The 19,876-nt window shown below is 36.2% G+C and overlaps 2 protein-coding genes across 2 annotated transcripts; one reads left to right on the top strand and one right to left on the bottom strand.

Moving 5' to 3' along the window:
* The first annotated feature begins 141 nt into the window (after positions 1-141).
* LOC149786650 (uncharacterized) lies at positions 142-2,771 on the top strand. Its single transcript, XM_089977179.1, has 3 exons — positions 142-494; positions 1,628-1,807; positions 2,620-2,771. The coding sequence occupies exons 1-3, from the start codon at positions 395-397 to the stop codon at positions 2,670-2,672; spliced, it is 333 nt and encodes a 110-aa protein (XP_089833305.1). The 5' UTR covers positions 142-394; the 3' UTR covers positions 2,673-2,771.
* A 5,693-nt stretch (positions 2,772-8,464) lies between these two features.
* LOC149786651 (soma ferritin-like) lies at positions 8,465-17,055 on the bottom strand. Its single transcript, XM_089977176.1, has 4 exons — positions 16,791-17,055; positions 11,423-11,569; positions 10,640-10,765; positions 8,465-8,754 (listed from the first exon to the last, which is right to left on the bottom strand). The coding sequence occupies exons 1-4, from the start codon at positions 16,893-16,895 to the stop codon at positions 8,608-8,610; spliced, it is 525 nt and encodes a 174-aa protein (XP_089833302.1). The 5' UTR covers positions 16,896-17,055; the 3' UTR covers positions 8,465-8,607.
* Positions 17,056-19,876: the final 2,821 nt, after the last annotated feature.

Below are 19,876 nucleotides of genomic sequence, written 5' to 3' on the forward strand. Positions count from 1 at the left end.
GAAACTTCAGAGAAAACCAATTAACTTTGAAGTACCAATTGCTGTGTATAAATACAAAGCAAATGGGAAAAAAATCTCAATCACAATTATATACTGTCGACAGTGCAACATTATCATGGGTAAACCAAAGTCAGACGTTGCATGTTCATCATCTCATCCTAACAGTAAGTTAAAAAAATTTTAGCAGCATTTGGATTTAGTGCAGATTCATCAGACAACAGTCACTGAACCTGATATTAAACCTAGCAGTCCAGCATCATCTACATGTAGTGATGGTAGCAATGCTTCAAGTGCAACACCACATCATGATGAACAGGTCGAAAGTTCCCAAAATTTTTCAGACAGCTGAAAGCTTGGGCGTCCGTGGCTGAGATTTGATACAAAGTTAAAGCATATGTTCTGTGATATATGTATCAAGGCACAAGTCGTTAATTCATTTACAACTGGCTGTCATATTTTAAAGAAGAGCAACATAAAACTTGAATCCAGGCGGGGTAAGTAATATATGCTAATTTTACGCAACAAGAAATAGCAAAACAAACAGGTTTTGCATAATTAAAAATAATTTTTTTCTAAAAATACAGGAGTGAAAGAATTAAAATAACTTACAGCATGGTGAATGAATTCCTAGTTCCTAAAAGTCCTATCAATTCCAATAGTTGCATGAAATCAGAATACATTCCAACAAACGAAAAATGCCCCTTCTGTGTCAAATGTACATAAAGAATTCAAATAGTCATCGAATAAAATTAGTTAATACCACAGTTATTTTAGCGTGTCATGCAAAAACTAAATCATTTCAAAGACGAAGTCAGGAGATTGAATCTGAAAACAGGCAGATTGGGACATACCAGACGAAGGTTTTTTGCGCCATATTTAAGCATCATTTTCACTAAATATTCTCGGATTTTTCCAATACATGTGAAATTTTCAAAAAGGACACGCTGTTTCTCCCTGTGGAGTGCCTTATTTGCCCCACCCCCAATGTATCCCCCATTTAATATTCTTTACAGTAGCTGAAGGTAAGACTTAAGCCTATTCGACATACTTCAAAGAAACCACCTGTTCTACAGTGAGTGAAAGCACATGCAACTGATTGACAAATAAACCATGCCCTTTTTGTTATATCTACAAATTTCTGAAATGGGTGTGAATTTATGCTTATATATACAGTACATTATTGCCAGGCATTTCATTGGTGGGAATGGAGATCTTATTTTGCTTGTTGAGAAAAATTCTACAGCATTCAGTGATCGTTCTTGGGATTCAGGAAGCAATTCACTACAAGCAAAGCATGTAAAGAACGGCAAAAATAAATTTCAGAAACTCCTGGTTGATGGAGATGTACTTTGTGAAGCTAGCCATAAGGGGGGTGGGGGACATTTATTTAATGAATGCATGAAATGGACGGTCACATTATATGTCACAGCTCTTACATTGCAAAGTACGATCACATCTTTTATAATTAACACGTCATTAAATAAAGTTACTTACAAAACTATTATTTGGAAAATAATACACGTAAAATAGATTTGCTTAATATCCAACGTTTCTATTTTAAAAAACGAATGATATTGTAGATGTCAGGAAAGTAGATATTTTACATTTGATAATGTATTTTTTTCAGATAACAACAGTCATACCTATACACTAACGGTGATGCAGGATGCAAAGACCATGGAAGTAGCGAAGTTCGCTGCTATTAGTAAAAGTAAAAATGCCATTATCAGTGCCATGAAGAACACTTTCTTTGCGGCTTACTACCACCACGATTGTTCCAAAGCTGCACCAGTTGCGTATCACACAGGTATTGAGAGCATTATACTATAGCTTATTCTATGGATTTAAATAGTAACATGGGGGAAAAACACATGTACAATCTTAAAATATTTATTGTGATGTACATCTGTATTACAGATTGCTGCATTAATGCCACCTTCTTGCTAATTATATATATATATATATATATATATATATATATATATATATATATATATATATATATATATATATAATCAGAACATGTCTAATTATAAATGAAATATTTATGGCATAAAAAATTAATGATTATTTCCATTTCATGCCCACCCAACTCTCAGACCTTAAAGTAGATATGCACAATTCTTATGCATTCAACAAGTGGGCAGCCCTAAAATTGTGACGGATCATCTTGTGACATTCTATAATATTTTAATAGTGCAAAACAGTCATGTAATGATTTATTTTGTAATATTATAGCTGTATTGCTTGTTGTTAATGAAGTAATAACTATCCCATCTTCTGCATTAATAGACTTTTCATTGCCTCTTACATTAACAAACTTGGCAATATATTCACTACTTGTTCTGGTGACATTTTTTGAAAATTGACAACAAAATATTGAGGTTGGCAATATGTTTGGCGACAACTTTTTAAAAGCCAGGGCCATCCCTGTATATCTTAACAAAACTTATTATTATTATTCATTCATTAAACTATGATTTATATGTATGTTAAATTGAATACTAATTAAGTCTTGTTTCAAATTCCATTAATTCTCTTTAGTAAATTGTCAGTATGAATATAGGCAGTGGACGAGTTTTCAGGTTCTTGAATTATTGGGGTAACTTTTTTTCCCAGACTATGTTGATGAATTGATGGCAATGCTGGAGGAAGTGGTCAGGAAGCTGTAGTTGATAGTTAGTGCCACCTCTATGCAGCCAGGTATCTATTATGACTGAAAATATAATATACAACAAATTTTTAAAGCTCAATAAAGTTATGTTATTTCATTTCTGTTAATTCATGTTTTCAGAGTCAATGCCTTTAGCATAAAAATAGATTCTACTACAACCAGTGTTAGGAGGCTAAATGAATCAAATGTGAACATGAACAGCAACATGTTTGTAATGTCATAGAATAGAATCTGTTCAAGAAATGAAATTTCAGAGGATTAAGAAATTTTTCATTAGAATTTCCAAGATAATGGATTAGTGATTTTAGTATAATATTTTAGCAAAATGAAAGGTTTGGGTAAAATTTCCACACTCAAGTAAAGTGATAGTATTGGTACATTTCGTTAATAAAGGAAGGATATTTTGGGAAAAGGAATTTTGGCATAATTTTCACATGCATACAAAGCAATCACTTGTTCCAAAATTGATCTTAACAGTGGCACCATAAGTTTAACTACTGTAAGAATAGTTTGCCTACAAGTGTTCATGTACTTGGACAGGATTTCATTGCAATTTCCATATTGCTGAATGTAGGCACAGTATGTTGCTTCCAGGACATATTCATCCAAGCAAACTGTATGAAATCTTGGATGAAAATTGATACAATCCACCCTGACATCCTCAGCCTTATTCAAAATCATATTCTCTTTACAGCATCTACACTTCTCGACTATTCATTTACTGCTGCAATTTCCACAGGTACACCAATATACATAGTAAATACTCCATTTATTACTGTGTTAGAGAGCAATCTTGTGGGTAAAATTTATGAGAAGTTCTTGCATGTTAAAGCATGATATATATATGTGTGATGCATGGTTAGACTATTATTCTTCCTAATGTATCACAACAACATAACAATAATCAACAATGTATCATTATTATTATTCTCAAGATTTGGTCCCCCACAAATATGTATACTTCCTTTGCCCTGGTATTAAACACCTAGACCCACAGAGAAAATATATGCTTGCTGAATATCTGGATACACAATGTCTCTAATTACTTTTTCTTTTGATAAAATTCTTTCATTTTACTATCTGGAGGGTAGCAAACAATCACACCCAAAGTACATTTAGGGTCTGCATTTCATCACAGTTTAAAAGAACAAACTTGTCATAAAGTTAAAAAGGTATTTTCTTTCTACACCTCACACAGTCCGAGTCTTAAGTGTTTGACTTTTAACCACTAGTTACTGATGAACCACGCCCACATGACAATCTGCTCTGAAGACATCCAAGTTACGCCTAAATTCGTGCCCTTCTCTTTTCATTATGAAATTGAAATAACATTAACGAAAGAATAATAAGTATGATTGTAATTACCAGAATTTATAGCACAAGTGCTACTCAGCCTCATTATGCTTTATGTCCTCTTTTGGGTCCTCATCTGCACTTTCATCTCGTTCGGGCTTAAATTGGTACTGTTGAACCTCAGCTGGTAGAATTTTCTTAAGATTCATTATGTTCTAGGCCAGTGCTGTCCAACCCGTGGCCCGCGAGCTGATTTTAAATGGCCCGCCAGAGCTCAATCAGCTGTATAGTCATTACTTTTCAGTTTTCTGCTGCAGCCCTCAGCTTCAAGAACAACATTTTTTCAGTGGCCCATGATGTCAAAAAGGTTGGACAGCACCGTTCTAGATCACCTTACTCACACGACGAATATGAGCATGACAAATCTGCTGTAAATTCACTTGAATCATCACTAAATTCAGCCATCACTACATACGCTAAACTTGAGGAACTTCCCGACGGTACGTCACTTCCGGAAATCCTATTATTACTGGAAGTATATACATATTTTCTTCTCCGAGTTAAAATATGCATTTTCAATGCACATTTCTGAGTTATTTAGCGAAAAATGAACATTCTGTATATTACATTCTAGTGGACCTTTAATGCTACCACATGCTCGGTTACAATTCACAAAATTCACATAACTCTAGCTCACAGCAATCCCTAACTTCCAAGATTTATTTAAACATTACAAAATCAGATATAAAAGCGATTATCATTAACCCATGATAATCATTATCATCCTAACAAAGAAAATTATTTCATAAAACTCTATGAAATCCTACACATGAGAATTTGGATAGTTCTATCAGTGAACTAGTAAGTGTAAAATTAAAGAGATAAATTGCATAACTACTCTAGCATCAACAGATTTCCATGAAATCAAGTAAACTATACATAATATGGATCCTAGTCATATCAAACACATTTGCATAAAACAATCCAAAAATAGAAAATTACGTGGGAAATGTAAATTGCATACCTTTCAGAAATTGTGCCTCCTAGCACTAAACCCAGTCTTTTCTTACAAGACAGCCACCTGGTCCCCTTTTCTTGTTTAACCAGGAAAGCACTATTTATAAGGCATCCTCGTAGTCCAACTTCTCTCAGGAAATTTAAGATTAAGGTCATCACTTGAAATTCATATTACTTTCAAAGTGTACGCCTTAATTTAATCTGCCCAATCACAAGCAGCAGTTTATAAATTATCCCAAGATAATCATTTCTTCTGTCAGAGTTCAGACAGCATAAATGAGGTACGGGGCATTTCAATTTCCCTTTGAAAAGGATAGTTTGACATGGGTTCCTATCAAGCGGTTATGGTTGGTACCTCAAATGTTTACTTTCTCAGAGCAGCATAGCAATGACTGGACAATCTCACAGAGTCGTACATTCTAGCCTTTCAAGTTTTAACACCGACACGGGGTGAGAAAGTAAGGGTCAAAGTGACCCTTCACCAAAACTTTTCTGGCTTAAATGTGATAAAATTTTAATGCTCAATGCATTCAACCTTAGGATTCATTAAAATTCAAAATTTGACACTTTACAAACACTAATAAGTTTTAATATTTCTTTTAATAGTTTAATGGTTAAACACAGTAAATCCCCTAGGCTATATTCGATATACCTCTAACACATTGACCTTTTGTTTGTAATGGTCCCAGCTGTGAGCACCTCCTGGAATTTCTAGATTTTTGCAAGATGAACCGAAAGCATTTTATTTTATGTATTGTGGAATCGGTCATTCCAAACTGATCCAATGTCACAATCGTCCATCTTTGGTCAACCCATTTCAAATTTTCACCCAATTTACGAAGTATGTGTTCTCTAAACAACACAAAACATCATTCACAACTATGAGGTCAATCCTATGGAACATACCTCGAATGTATGGAGATAGATGCATTCTGACCACCTCAGCCAATTATGAAACACGGATAGACCAAGAAGATGGAAATGCATCTATATCCATTTTAGGTCAGTCATACAATGGCATCGGGATTGCTTTCGAAGAAAAGGTTTCCCAGGTTTTCTCTTATTTAAACAGCTGGTATTGTCTAATCCGTGTATCTTAGGCAGTGTTAAAGTACTTTGGAATTCTCATTATTTTGGTGACTGATGTAATTTGGGTTCTACAGCTTGCCCATATGCACCACTCAGAAGACTGCTAGCCCCACCTGGTCATTCAATGCATCGGTGTGGACTTCAAAGGTAAATTGAAAACATAAAAAAAAAAACAGCCAATAACTTCCATTAAATTTTTCAAGATCAATGTTACTTTAGACTTTTTTCAAGGTTTTAAAAGAAATTTGAAGTTCATGACAGAGCTGTTACAAGTTTATTTCCACAGCGAGTTTAACATTTAAAAAAAAGTTAATAAAGTATGCTTTTGAGTTTGTCAGACCCTTTCCAACCATCATGCATACTCCGTTTCTTAAAGTCAGTTTATTTGGAAAAGAGTTTTACTATTGCTAACAGCTATGTGGTATTTTGAAATCTTCATTTTTAAGGAATATTCCCTTTCTGGATTTACCAGGGTCTCAGTATTGTTTTTGTCTCCATCCCTAATCCTGAATTATTATGCCAGAAGCTGATTGAAAGTCGACATAAAATAACAAGTAGTCAACATTTAAAACAATTGGAGATCAACAGTACTCAAGGAATTTGCAACACATCAAAATAGAAACATTTTTTTTTATAGTACATTGAACTAAATAAACATTAATATTCCATATTTCTTCAAATGAATTAAAAAGATTAAACAGTGTGTATCCATGTTCTTCCCATCTAGCATTATTTGCAGGTAAATAATAAATGCCCCCCACCCCTTGTAAATTTGAATTAACCTTGCTTTGATTTACTCCTTAACCCATATGTCTTCAGCTTGCCCAGTTTGCACGCTTTCTCGACTGCTAGGCTAGCCTAATGAAAAACCATGTGCAAAAATGCATTTTTATCAGGTCAGCATAAAGCTGTACATTTTTCAAATCATTTATGTAAAGGTTTCTTGAAGCTTTTTGTGGGGGTTTCTCAAGTCAAAATGAAGTGCTGGGTCTTTCAAGGTTTTTGAGGTCCGCTGCAGACCCTTTTTTAAATATTTATAACCTAGCAAAATTTGTTTTCACTATCATGATAACTGCTAAATTTAGTGCACTTTGGACCGAGTCAGGCTCACCTTCCAAACAGAAATCAGATGCCTGCTTTGAATAGTTCTTAGTATTCCACAAGTAATACATGTAAAGAAATTTAGATCATACTTATGAAAGAATAGAGGCAAGCCAACATTCTCTTCATTATGCATGTTGCTAATGCAAACAACTTCATATATTGGTCCCCATTTAAAAAGAAATTAACCAAAACTGTTCTACAACTGTTGACCTTGACTCCCATAATAGCAGAGAAGCAGGTAACAGTTTAGTCCTAGTTTCTAAATGATTTATCTAAAGTAGTAATTCCATCAAGAAGTTACGGAAATAAAATCAAATGAAAAACTTAATCAAAACCTTAATGCAGATGTTCCATGACATTGTCCTCAATATCAGCGTTGAGCTGTTATTATACAATGGATCATCTTAGTTTCACAATGATTTCTCTAACCAAGTAAATAGTCTTAGCTTTACAATGAACAATCCTATGTACGTGTAGGACTAAAATCCATCATGAGGTTATGTTCTGTAAGCAAATAAAAGAACTGGAACCAAAACCTGAACGCAAAATTTAAATTTTTTCCTCCACAATTCTTCTGATCACAAATCAACAATTTTGTAAATATGACTACCTCCAGTGAGAGACTCTGTATTCGGTAGATGGTCTCGAGTAACATAGGACTGGTTAATAGTTCTCTTTTTGATGGTTTAATGGCTAACAAGCAAGACAGTACTTGGTAAATGGGCTCCTGCTGAAGACAAGATGACCAGTGTGAATAGTGGGAAAGAACGCATTCCATATATAAAACATGGAATTAAATGCCACTGCCCTGTAGCGCATAAGACAGGGCTGGATTCAGGAGGGGATGGGGAGAGATGTGTTCCATACCCATCCCCTGGTTAAAAAAGATAAAACATACACACGAACATTTGTCACTTTAAATCTTACTGTCATTTAGTCTTGTGCATGCTTATTGGGTATTATGCACACTTTAAGGAAACAGACACAATGACTTTTGCTTTTGTCCTCTTCGAAGAGAAGTCTGAGCTCTTTTGAAATTTTGGAACCCACCCCCTCAAACACTTGCCCCGATCTGGCCTGATAGGGTAGTCTCTCATTACAGGTCATTCAAGTTTAATAAAGCGATTACTCTTCAACTACTGTGCACTGGATGTTGATATCCATATTTTCAAGGGAAAACATTCCACGGCCTGTCAAAACTCTTTAGACAATACAATTGCTCACACAATCAATCTCATATATAACACCAAAATATGCACAAAGGCAGTAATACTGAAAAACAAACTATCAAGTTTCCATTTTTTTATTAATTTTTTCTTTGAATACTGTTAAAACAGTTTTCTTCAGCCCTATGACTTTTGAACAAGAACCTCTAAAGATAGACAGAAAGTCCAATTTATTAGGGCTGGATCTTGTATCAATGCCCCAGTTTAACTGTCACCATCCAGGGTCTCCTTGTCAAACATGTATTCCCCAAGTCCAGGTCCAACACGCTTGAGGTTAGTAATGTGGTTACAGAGCTCCTTAATGGAACTCACCTGTTCTTCTAGGAACTCGTGCTCGATGAAGTCCATCATCTGGCCAACAGAATATAAAAAAGTTCATTATTGGTTAAGAATATAAATAATTTCCTACATACCACAAAACTGAACTAAAAATTCACATGGCCAAAATTTCACCACATAAGCAACACTGCAAACCTAAAGTAAATGACCAGAAAAATACAAAGTCCATGCTGAGTGGTGGAGCCGATTCTGGTGAAATGGTCTCCCCCATCTGTATGTCATTTTGGTTAACCAGACCCAAAATGTTCACCTTTGATTTTCAACTAAAAATTTGCTGTAGTTGACTTAGACCTTAGGGACTTCTAGTTCAGTTTCAATTTGAAACTCCAAAGAGGTCATTCTTTCTAGATCTCTAAAAGTGACACAATCCAATCCGTTCTATTTATTTTAAATTTGAATTTCATGTAGCAGCAGTAATAATCTCCCATCTAGAGCAATGGTCAAACTGAAACCTGATCTTTAATACAAGCACCTGGGATAGTCGTTGCCTTTCCTGCCCTTTTCTTAAAAATTACTTTGTTGATCTTTTTTAACGTATGCAAAGTAGCACAATGGGCTCAACCACTGCAGTCTTAAAACGTACTACATTAGCTTTTGTAAGCCAATTAAGTAAACCATGAGATGTTGATTTATACCTTACCTCATTGCTTTTTAATTGCCTGAATGATAGTTTACATCAGATCCAATCAGTAATACACACTGTTTATATATGCTACAGGTAACAGGCATACACTATAGTTTACATTTTTGTTCCATTCCAAAAACTGCTAAAAATCACATTATTCAAAAAAACAAACCAGTCAGGGTTTTCGGGAGTACAAAATTGTGGGTTTGACATTACACACAGTCTTGACAGGTCAGCATCTTGAAAATAAATTTCAGCATTTCATCAGCTGATTGAAAATAAGGTAAATTCTATTTTTTCAACAGGCCCAATGGGCTCCTCACTAAGAATACAAGACGGGCCCAATCTGAAACCAAAGGCCCCCGGGCATCGAGCTGTTAAGACTTTTTTTAAAGCACTGTATGCAGGCATCTTGCATGAAAAACTTGCCCAAGATACTAATGTACCATTGTCTGGTCCTCTAAGAAATACTGAATATCAAGATCAGACTTCAACGACGGTCGGCTTATATGCAAATACTTCATTGTACCACTTTACTTTTTAAATAATTGCAGTTTTTTCTTCTTCTTCTTGTAACAGTTTTTCAAGGATACAGATTCAGACCTGTACAATATATTATACATCTACCATGTGGAACGAAAACAATTTTAAATATTTTTATCATGTGTTCATTGTAAATTGTCTGCATTATAATCATCTGATATGAAAATATGCAAAAGGAGAAATTAAAAGCAACTTTTCTAAACATTATAAATATTGAATTTTTGACACTTGTTATCATTTTCTTCTGGCTGATGGATTACATGCCCTGCATGGAATGTGAACATGTATTGCTGAAAAGCATGAATGCTAATGAAGCAGCCATGAATAATTTTCATCTATACAGTATGATATGCTAACTGCACAATGAAATTATTGTACCATACCAGTACAAATTCAATATCCCCTGGCCAAAGGCATCAAACTTTAATGCAATATTTAGAGTACAAACCTTTCTTTAACTGATCAAATCTACATTGGCAGTTAATGTGAGGCCCCATCAATTGCCCACAGTAGACAGTTTCAAGTGTCCTGCATATCCACTAAAGCTATTCAGGCGCAGTAAAAATGGTTCTAGTCTAAATATCATCAATGTGGCAGGGTGGGGACCCAAGTGGGTAGAAATACATGTTTTTATTGTAGAGTATTGTCTACAGACTAGACTTAAAGGTCTTGATCACTTATAAATATGGTCATCTCCATGGAGATTGTCTATATATGTGAACTACTCACCTGGGGGTCACCATGAGAATCTGCCACCTTGTGGAGGTCGAGAAGAGCCTGATTCACACTCTTCTCAAGATCAAGAGCCACTTCCATTGCATCCAGCCCAGTGCCCCACTCATCCCGGTCAGGCTTCTGAAATCACATGACAAAGGATAAAGATATTTACGTAACGAGGTGGAGTAACTGCAAATGAGATCTTATGTATAAAAAGGACATTTTCTGTGAATATTTCACACAAGTGCCCATACCTGAATACACCCGACTCAGCAGAACTATGTTATCAAACACCGCATCATGCAAAATGACAATGATCCAGTCACCAATTCAGGCCGATTACAAATTGGGTTACAATGCTGCTAACATGTGAACCGTTCATTGGGGAGGATATCAGTAGTATTTAAACGATCTATTAAAATCCTTTCCTTATCATGATGGAACAAAAGTTTTCATTTCATTGGACATTTTTTCAGAATTACAATGCTGGTCATATGCTTTCAACATGCCAGAGATCTTCCTGTTGACTTTGGTTTGGGATTAGGACCATTCCGATGCCTACAATGTAAGTAACAAGAAGAAATAACATTCTTTGAAGCTGGTATATATAACTTCCTCCAAGGCCCGAGCCAAATAAAAAAGTTTTAATGCCACGTCATGTAAACAAATTGATAAAATGACAACCAGCATATGCATGTTTCATACTTTCCTTCAATTACCGTTTCAATGTACTGTGTGAATATTCCATCAATGACAGAAAGTGTCCACAAAAACAAATTGTCTCCTTTTACTGACCTTGATGTCCTGGAGGACGATGCGGCCACCACGCTTGTTTTGATACTTCATGAACTTCTCTGCATGCTCTCTTTCCTCCTCAGAAGACTTCTTGAAAAATTTGGCAAATCCTTTCAGGGCCACATCATCCCGGTCAAAGTAGTAAGACTAAATGAGAAAAGACCATCAAAATCTTTGCATATCATCCTTAAAAGAAGGAATCTGAGCCTTTTTAGCTTAAGTCTTGGTCTTTTTTAAGAGAATAAAAATCTGAAAGTCATATTAAAACATATATACATGGCTGTTAACATTTTATTTCAAATATCTTGGCTCCGATCAGTTAACAGTATTGTCTCCAAGTACTCTTTCTATAAATGCAGATGCATACTACATACAGAAAGACTACAATATTTGTAACAAGTCACTATTCAAACCCTACTGCTCAATACCTCCAATACTATAACTGGTCACTGAAAATCAAATGTCAAGTTTTCCCAGTGCTGGATTAAACCGTTTTGAGGCCCCTAGGCAGTTTAAATCTTGGGGACCCCCTTGCAAATTATCTCCAAATATATTCTATCAATATTATTTTGATCTTGTCACTGGGCCCCTAGGCCTACCTATCTGGTAATCCAGCACCGAGTCGTCCTGTGTCCATTTCAAAATAGTCCACTTACAAAGGGTTAAAGCTTTTGATGAAAGTACCTCTCATTTTGTGCATAAGGATATTCAAACTTGTCAAAATAGTTCTTCACTCGTATGATGTCTGCTCTTTCCAAAATGCCTTGAAAAAGCTATGCTCAAGGTATTGTGAAAATGCATTTCCACGGAGTGATGTTACCATGTTACAATTAATCATGGTCTCATTATTACATACTTATATTCATTACCCTCATAAACCATACAATATTACGCCAGGACCTGTGCAAAAAAGGAAGTCTAGACATAACTGGTTGTAAAAATTTCAGACTTTTGGAGATAAAATGTTTCCTCCTCAACGAAGGGAACTATGTAGAAAATGTTCCATTTATATTGCTTCTATCTAAAATTCCATACAAAACATCATCCCCTGTTGCTCCGGTATTGTACATTTACAATGCTGTCTGGCATTTCTGCACACTTAAGGTTTCCGTTTCCAGTATTGAAGCAAAATGCATACCCAATTCGACCGACTTATGAAAATAAAATATAGCAATGCTTACCATCTGAAAAGAGGCAGCTGTCACCAGAATATTCTATTCAAAATAAAATTAATTTTGGACACAGGGGATACCAACCCCGTGTTGTCCTGACTCACAATATGTCGGTCTATTCAGTGCAAAACATTGAAAATATGTGATATTTATTAATTGGGCAATAGAAATGAAATGCATTATATTGGACTGTTTCTGCATAGCTGCCAACCTTCCAGGCTCACAATTAGTGAAAATAGGGATAAAAAGTTGTGAATTTGGACATGAATTAGTGAAAAATACCATGATAACAACTCCATCCACTCTGACCATCAATACTACACTGTTATCAAGATCGCAATACAAAAACCACCACTACATATATGCAGAAATATATCTGCATTTCTATTTATTATGGTATTCATAAATTTCACTTGTTCTTGTGGTTATTTATCAAGACAAGATACTGTGGCAGACTTGAACTTCCTCAACCGCTTGATCGTAAATTTGTTTTTGAAACAGTTCAGACTTCTTGCCTGCTGGTTGATCTTGGTGAATAAAATTGCTGCCAAATTTTCTGCTGCTAAGGAGGCCCTAAAGTCTGTCTTATTTTTCATCACTAGAGAAAATACTCTTTGGCTGTCACTGTTGCTGTGAGGAACTAAATAAAGCACTTTTGGTTCTTCCGCAGGAAAATTTGGAAGTGATTTTCAAGTCCGGGAACATTTGTCGGAACAAATATTTAGCACGGTCTCCTGCTGATAAAGGTAGATTGTATTCAACAAGAAAACTCACAAATAATGCTTCAGCGTTGGTAGCTTGCAGGTCTTCCGCCAATGGCTTAAAATATTCCAGTGCTGAAATCTGCAAATTCTTAATTTTCCCAAATTCTACGTGTTTTTTGCAACAGATGTGCTTCCTCACATCTCTGTGACCATCACCAATACTACAATTTGTGGCACACTGTGTGCAAAAAGCACGACATGTATCAATGTTTAATGGCAGAATGCACGGCCAATTTTTGATATATTCCAAATTAAACTTCATTTTTTGAGCAATACAGGGCTCGAAATTAGCGGTATTCTGCTAGCCCGAGGCTAGCACATTTCCTGTCGGGCTAGTAACTTTCATAATGTTAATAGGCCGATGGGCTAGCAAGTTTCAGTTATCAATAGTCAGCGTTTGTTTATGCCATTCCCTAATAAAGACTTGACTTAGCTGATGTTCTGTAGAATCAACACATTGGCCATTGTAGACAGTCATAAAATATTAGCATGAGAAGATTAAGTCAATTTCTGCCTTGGAAAGGTACATTTCTAAAACAAGAATCCATCCGATTGTGTGCATTTCACTTAACAGCGCTAAGTATGGTCCCGTCATTAACGGAAGTTTGGTAATTGATCCTAATTAATCTGATAACAAATTAAATGAAAAAAGAACGTGGTATCACACTTTATTCACTTGACCACAGTAACAAACTACAAAGCAGTATACCACACAAAAGAACACATCAAAAACTATTCAAAGAAATTAGTTTGCATGTTTTTTTTTGTGGTTTTTTTTTTGCTCGCTACCCAAACGCTCCAACAGTCACAAACAGGAAACTACATATTTCACATTTCCATCGAAATAATTATAAGAATGAGGTCAATTTATTACGATTACATTATTGACACATCCTTTCTATACAACTACTTTTTCTATGATGACAAGAATAGCTTTTATATTTTTCCCTTACAAGAATTAACAAATAATTGAATACACTTGGAAATCTCCAAGCAGAATGCTGTACATTTGTTGGGAATTAAAATCTCTGAGCATGGGCATCCAAGATTTGAAACTTTTCCGCCTTATTATTAATTTCAACATCACATAGAATTCGATTAATTAGGAAAATTACCAAACTTACGACTTACGATACCGTAATTGGAGCTATTAAATACAACGCGTCGAGTGTCATGCTTCGTTTGAACCTAATTAATCTGATAAGCTGAAACTAACACTATCTTCTGATGCTAATATTTCACAACGTTTACAACAGCCACTGCTTTGATCATGCAGAACATCCGCTTAAGTCAAGTCTTTGTTAGGTAGAGGCCATTTAATTGTGAAAGCAGGCAAAGAAACGTGTTTCTTGCTGACTTTCTTATAAAGGGCACTGTGCCATTCCTTTTCTTGCTTTAAATAATTCGCATCAGCTATACTATAACATCTCGTATTTCAAAACAAGCCACAATTCCCTCCTTATAAGACAGGCAAAATGTGGCATTTGATAGGTGTTCAGCCACCGGGAAAAAAGCAAAAGTTGAATGAGAATGATGAGGAATAATTCTTAAGATAGGGAGAAGCGTAATGGAAAATTTCAGAAGAAATGGACAAAAGACGGAATGGCTGAATTATGACGAGGAAAGGAACGTTATGTGGTGTAACTGGTGTATGCAATTCGCAAAAACACAGAAAACATCCAGTTTTGTTGCGGGTTGTTCAAACTTTAAAATTGATTCGGTAAATGTACATGAAAGCTGTGCGACATTGTTTTGTAAACAGGACTAGTAAAGATTTGGCAGGACTAGTAAATTTCTCAATATACTAGTCCTTCTGGCTACAAAGAAATTTGTGTTAAATTCAAGCCATGCAATACATATCTTTTTCCTTGGTGGTGAAGACATTTTCAAGATTTTACATGCGATGCTGAATGGTAACTCAAATCAGTGTTGATGACGCATGTGCATAGCAAAATTCCGGTTAAGCCCCAGTTTCTCTTGAAAGCATTTGTAAAACTACTCATATACATATATATATATATATATATATATAGTAAAATAGGCTAAAATGCTTGCTACCAGGCCAACTGTACTAATCGGCTGTAGCTCTAGTAATATCATGACCAGCAGTACCAGACCGTTTTGGCAACTGCGAATATCACGATTAGCGCTTAACGGGAAATCTGTTATTTTATTAAAGATTTAAAATAATTGAGAATTGGAGAATTCGTAAATTTTTGGCTTTGCGGTCGTGAATTGCTGAAAAAGTTGTGAAATTCACACCCGATTCGCAAGGGTTGGCAGCTATGTTTATGTCAGCATTTCAGTTGATTAATTAGGTCAGATATTTATAGTTAGTTTTACAAAATTGAATGTAACAATGCTAATGAATGGCAAGATATATAAAGCAAACAAAACCGATCTTGTAAAAAAATTAGTAAAGTTCAACATTTTATATTAAAAAATATCTTATGTGGAAGAGAAACAACAATGAATAGGATTAACTATTTACGTCTTGCTGATGGTGAAAAAATTACTTAAGAATTTAGAAACAGACTATACCCCAGTGAATTTCTTGAGAATTTATATTTTAGTGGCAAGTTGACACATTGGGTAGCAGACAATTTTGTACGTGTGGGACAACTTCCTGCAAAAATGGAAACTTGGATTAAAATGCAGTATTGTTTTATGGTATGCATTTCCATCTTTTATGTAATGTATTTGTATGATTCTATAAGGTACGTAGTAAAATCGGATTCTCCCGGGTGACCGGTTCAAGAAGGTCATTGAGTGGGGCTTCATGATGACATTCAGAAATCACATTTTCATACGCACTTTTGAGTCGAAATGCCGGATATTTTTGTACACTTTTATAACACTTTTATGAATTAAATTGCGATCGTTCTTTCTCGATACAAAATGAATTTTTGACCCAAAACAGCATGTGATCCGATGTTTAAAGAAATAACGTATCGTTACGCAGAACTGGCCGACATGGTGGCATGCCGCCTTTAATCAAGTGCAAAATTACACGCATCACTAAACTCAAAGCTGTATACTCAGTGTTTTGGCAAGTCACGCTGGCTTTTACGATTATCTAGTTGAGGTACGCATACATTTTTAAACCGTTATCCTGCCAAACTAAATAGAGACAGGTCTTAAATGGTTAATTTCAATACCTATTATTAAATTATCATACCACCTGGTACAACTTGGCCACGTGACTAATGACTTTAATGATCGTCCCCTAGGAAACTGCGACGTTATTCCGCTTCAGCGATATTGAATCGTATGGTATATAAAAAAAGAAAAAAATTACAGCTAAAAAAGACCATGTACAATAGTACATAAAGTGCTAATTAAGCAGACACGCCTAGCAAACTACATAACACGTAAAACATCATAGTGCTGTTCTTTAACATCGCCCTGGCAGCCATTTTGTTTGCAACTCACCATGGACTGGTAGACATAGCTGGCATAAAGCTCCATGTTTATCTGCTTGTTGATACCGGCTTCATTTTCGGCATGGTAGTTCTGACGTGGTCTTGTCTGTGCCATTCTTTAGCTGGTAATTAATCAACCTGATTTGTTTTTATCAAAACGTTTTAAGTTGGAAGGTTTATTTGCTCGTACGTTCACTGACGCAGCAAAGCAAATAACACCAGAAATGATGAAAATGTCCAGACGCTGCTTTTATACCGTTTCAAGTCCCGGATGTTTACGTCATTAACTGCCTCGCGCAAAACGTCCCAGGTTCTATTTTACGACCGAAACGGTTGGCGAGTACATAGTGGATCGTCATCATACGATTGGTTATGCTGTCCCACGATCTGTGTACGACCGCACAATTTCAGGGGTACAGAAGGGTGAAAAAACCTCGATTGTTTTAACCAGAAATTATATTGGCTTGCTCGTTAAAAAAAATCAGTAAACTTTAATTCATGATGATAGAAAGTGTGATGAAATGCAAATTGCAGAACCTTTATATCATATCTAACTGACAGAACAAGAAAACTGTTGCAAAACTGAATGAAAAAAAAATATTATTCTTTCATATGCATATAATAAACACGTAAACAGTAGCGAATTATTTGAATTTTGGCAAATGTCGTGTGCTGCTTCGTCCATAAATATCAAATAACTTCCGCACACACTTTTAGCGTATTAAAGGGGGAAGGGAGATCAGTAGAAAAGGCTAAACACGGAGAGATGACCTCAGCGGTATGTTTGATGGAGCTGTTTTGTTGTGACCATGTTGCTTATCCAGACGCTACTGTGTATACCATACCGTGTTGATGAATGGAATCCTTTGAACAACACCGACGGTAATCTTTTGATTTTGTTCTGCGATGTCAACAAGCTTAACGTTGGCGACCATTGGATCTCAAAAAAACGAATGGCGACTTTATTTTTATTTTGCGAAATTTATCAAACGCGGTCACGTGATTATTATATTCAGATCTAAATATGGCCAATCCATCGCAGATCGTAATTAACGAGGTCCTTATCGCGATGTCGTTGTTATACACCTGTTTTTTATTTCTGTTTTCTTGCAACATCATTGTCCAATTCACGTTCTCTCAAATTAGCAATTATATCTCCGCCGAGATTGAGTTCACGTTCATTGTATCGCCAGCTTTAGCAACGTGTTTAAGGATATCTCATATCGTCTCTCCGATTTGTACGCTTGAGTCTTGCATTTTCCGTCGCCGGTAAATACCACGATGTTATCGTTGGTCGCACCTGAAACTCGCAGGATAATATGGACACATTTGAAATTGCTTGTCTTAAGCCAACCATATTTTTTACCCCGATTTAGCGAGTGCCAGCTCCAAGTTTATGTTTAGCACTAATAATTGCGCGTGCAACCGTTTTATCGGTAACAGATATCATGTCTCATCACTGTAGCGCCGACATGATTATAAGATTCTTGTCCTGGCAGCGGTTGATCGTTTGCGTGAAGTTATTTCTCCAGATGATTATATGGTTCTGTGTACATAATTCCGGATAACGTCCAACCGTCACGTGATCAAACCAATTTTCCTAACATCGAATCCACTGCTCGTCCAAACTGAAGCGGTGGCGACAAACCGTACATATTTTTTTAACATTTACGTTGAAACGTTTAGTCGTCGAATACTATGATCCACTATACACTTTTTTTTAATTTTAGGCTCAATTTTTTTACATTACGGTTTACATAAAACTTGATTTACGCCAATACACGTTGTTCTCTAATGTCATTTTCCAACGCTGGAAGCTGCTTAAATCCCAGTAATGTGTGAAGCGGGAAACACCAGTGGCGCATGACCGGATGTATTAAACTCAATACAATCCACCTGCGTTACTGTCTATGTAATGAAATTGGAAGAGTTATACACGAGAATATATAAAGCTAGCTAACCACGTGTGTACTTGAGTATGACATTACCCGGAGGCAGCCCAGAAGAGTCAGAATACTGCACACCAGGTAAATCCTTGTTACGACAAACGTAAACCCAATGTGCTCCTAGTACATAAAAAATTATCTATGTTTGCGTGGCAACACCGTCTTGCGTGTTTACTTGTCAATATCGCGCCCGGTCACTGATCTTGGAATTTATGCTATCAATCCCTGGTTTAACGATATCAAAATTACTTAGCGGCCCACCGTCCCAGGAATAAATAATTATCCGCTTCATCCTTCCTCCCCGGGTACCACGGCTAACCTTTTTACCGAGTAACCCATAAACATCCTGCAATATGCGCCAGTCAGCGACGGCAGTTTAGAATGAAATCCACCCTGCTTTATTGCCTGCGTCGCCGACATGCGTATTTATACGGCTATACAGCTGAACGGTGTTTAAGGATTTTTTATGCTACTGTTCAGTCACGGTGATTTTATAATTTCCATCCAACTGTGCTTTATATAACCGTATGGTGACTGGACATCCTCGCTTAGCCTCGACAACCACGTTAGCGCGTTCATGTTTGTTCAGATCAAGTCCAACCTGTTGATATTAAATTCTCGCTGTATAACATCAGTTTGCATAACACTATCCACTCTGCTGCGTTAGCGTTAAAGTTAACTTTATAAGCCATATTTGTGTTGGCTTGTAAAATCCAGTCCTCGGTGTTGGTAGCACTGCAGCCGTATCCGGGGTTGCTAGCACTACAGACTGAAGTGATGATGTTTCTGAGCGATCTTGTCTTGTAGCTGTGGATAGTTTTAACGAGCTTAATACCTTTAAGATTTTCGGAGCCAGCGAGGGAAATAGTGCTCCTATAGCACATAATAATCCGCTTGTTTGACCAACTGGGACTGGGACATTTAAATGGTCAATCTCGTGCGTGCTCAAATAACGCATTATGTTGTTTTTGTGTGAGCATGATTTTGAGATTCTCTACCGCCACTTGGGATGTGGAGAACACCAACGTGACTCTGGTGACTCGCTGGGCCGCTCGTGCTATAGTAAAATTAATTCGCTGACAACAACCTGTCTTGTCGATGCGGAATGCTTTATACGATTAGTTTACATTAAAATGTACCCTGATGTTTT

Source organism: Sinohyriopsis cumingii, chromosome 12 (assembly GCF_028554795.1).
Source record: "Sinohyriopsis cumingii isolate HCF-2022 chromosome 12, ASM2855479v2, whole genome shotgun sequence".
In the NCBI taxonomy this organism is placed as follows: domain Eukaryota; kingdom Metazoa; phylum Mollusca; class Bivalvia; order Unionida; family Unionidae; genus Sinohyriopsis; species Sinohyriopsis cumingii.

What these genes read in the sequence shown, in the direction of transcription:
- LOC149786651 (XM_089977176.1), bottom strand. Translation starts at nt 16,895, where the DNA reads ATGGCACAGACAAGACCACGTCAGAACTACCATGCCGAAAATGAAGCC. An exon ending in GCTATGTCTACCAGTCCATG is followed by an intron (nt 11,570 to 16,790) that starts GTGAGTTGCAAA and finishes TTTCTCATTTAG; the next exon opens with TCTTACTACTTTGACCGGGA. An exon ending in ATTCTCATGGTGACCCCCAG is followed by an intron (nt 8,755 to 10,639) that starts GTGAGTAGTTCA and finishes TCTGTTGGCCAG; the next exon opens with ATGATGGACTTCATCGAGCA.
- LOC149786650 (XM_089977179.1), top strand. Translation starts at nt 395, where the DNA reads ATGTTCTGTGATATATGTATCAAGGCACAAGTCGTTAATTCATTTACA. An exon ending in AAAACTTGAATCCAGGCGGG is followed by an intron (nt 495 to 1,627) that starts GTAAGTAATATA and finishes TATTTTTTTCAG; the next exon opens with ATAACAACAGTCATACCTAT. An exon ending in ACCAGTTGCGTATCACACAG is followed by an intron (nt 1,808 to 2,619) that starts GTATTGAGAGCA and finishes TTTTTTTCCCAG; the next exon opens with ACTATGTTGATGAATTGATG.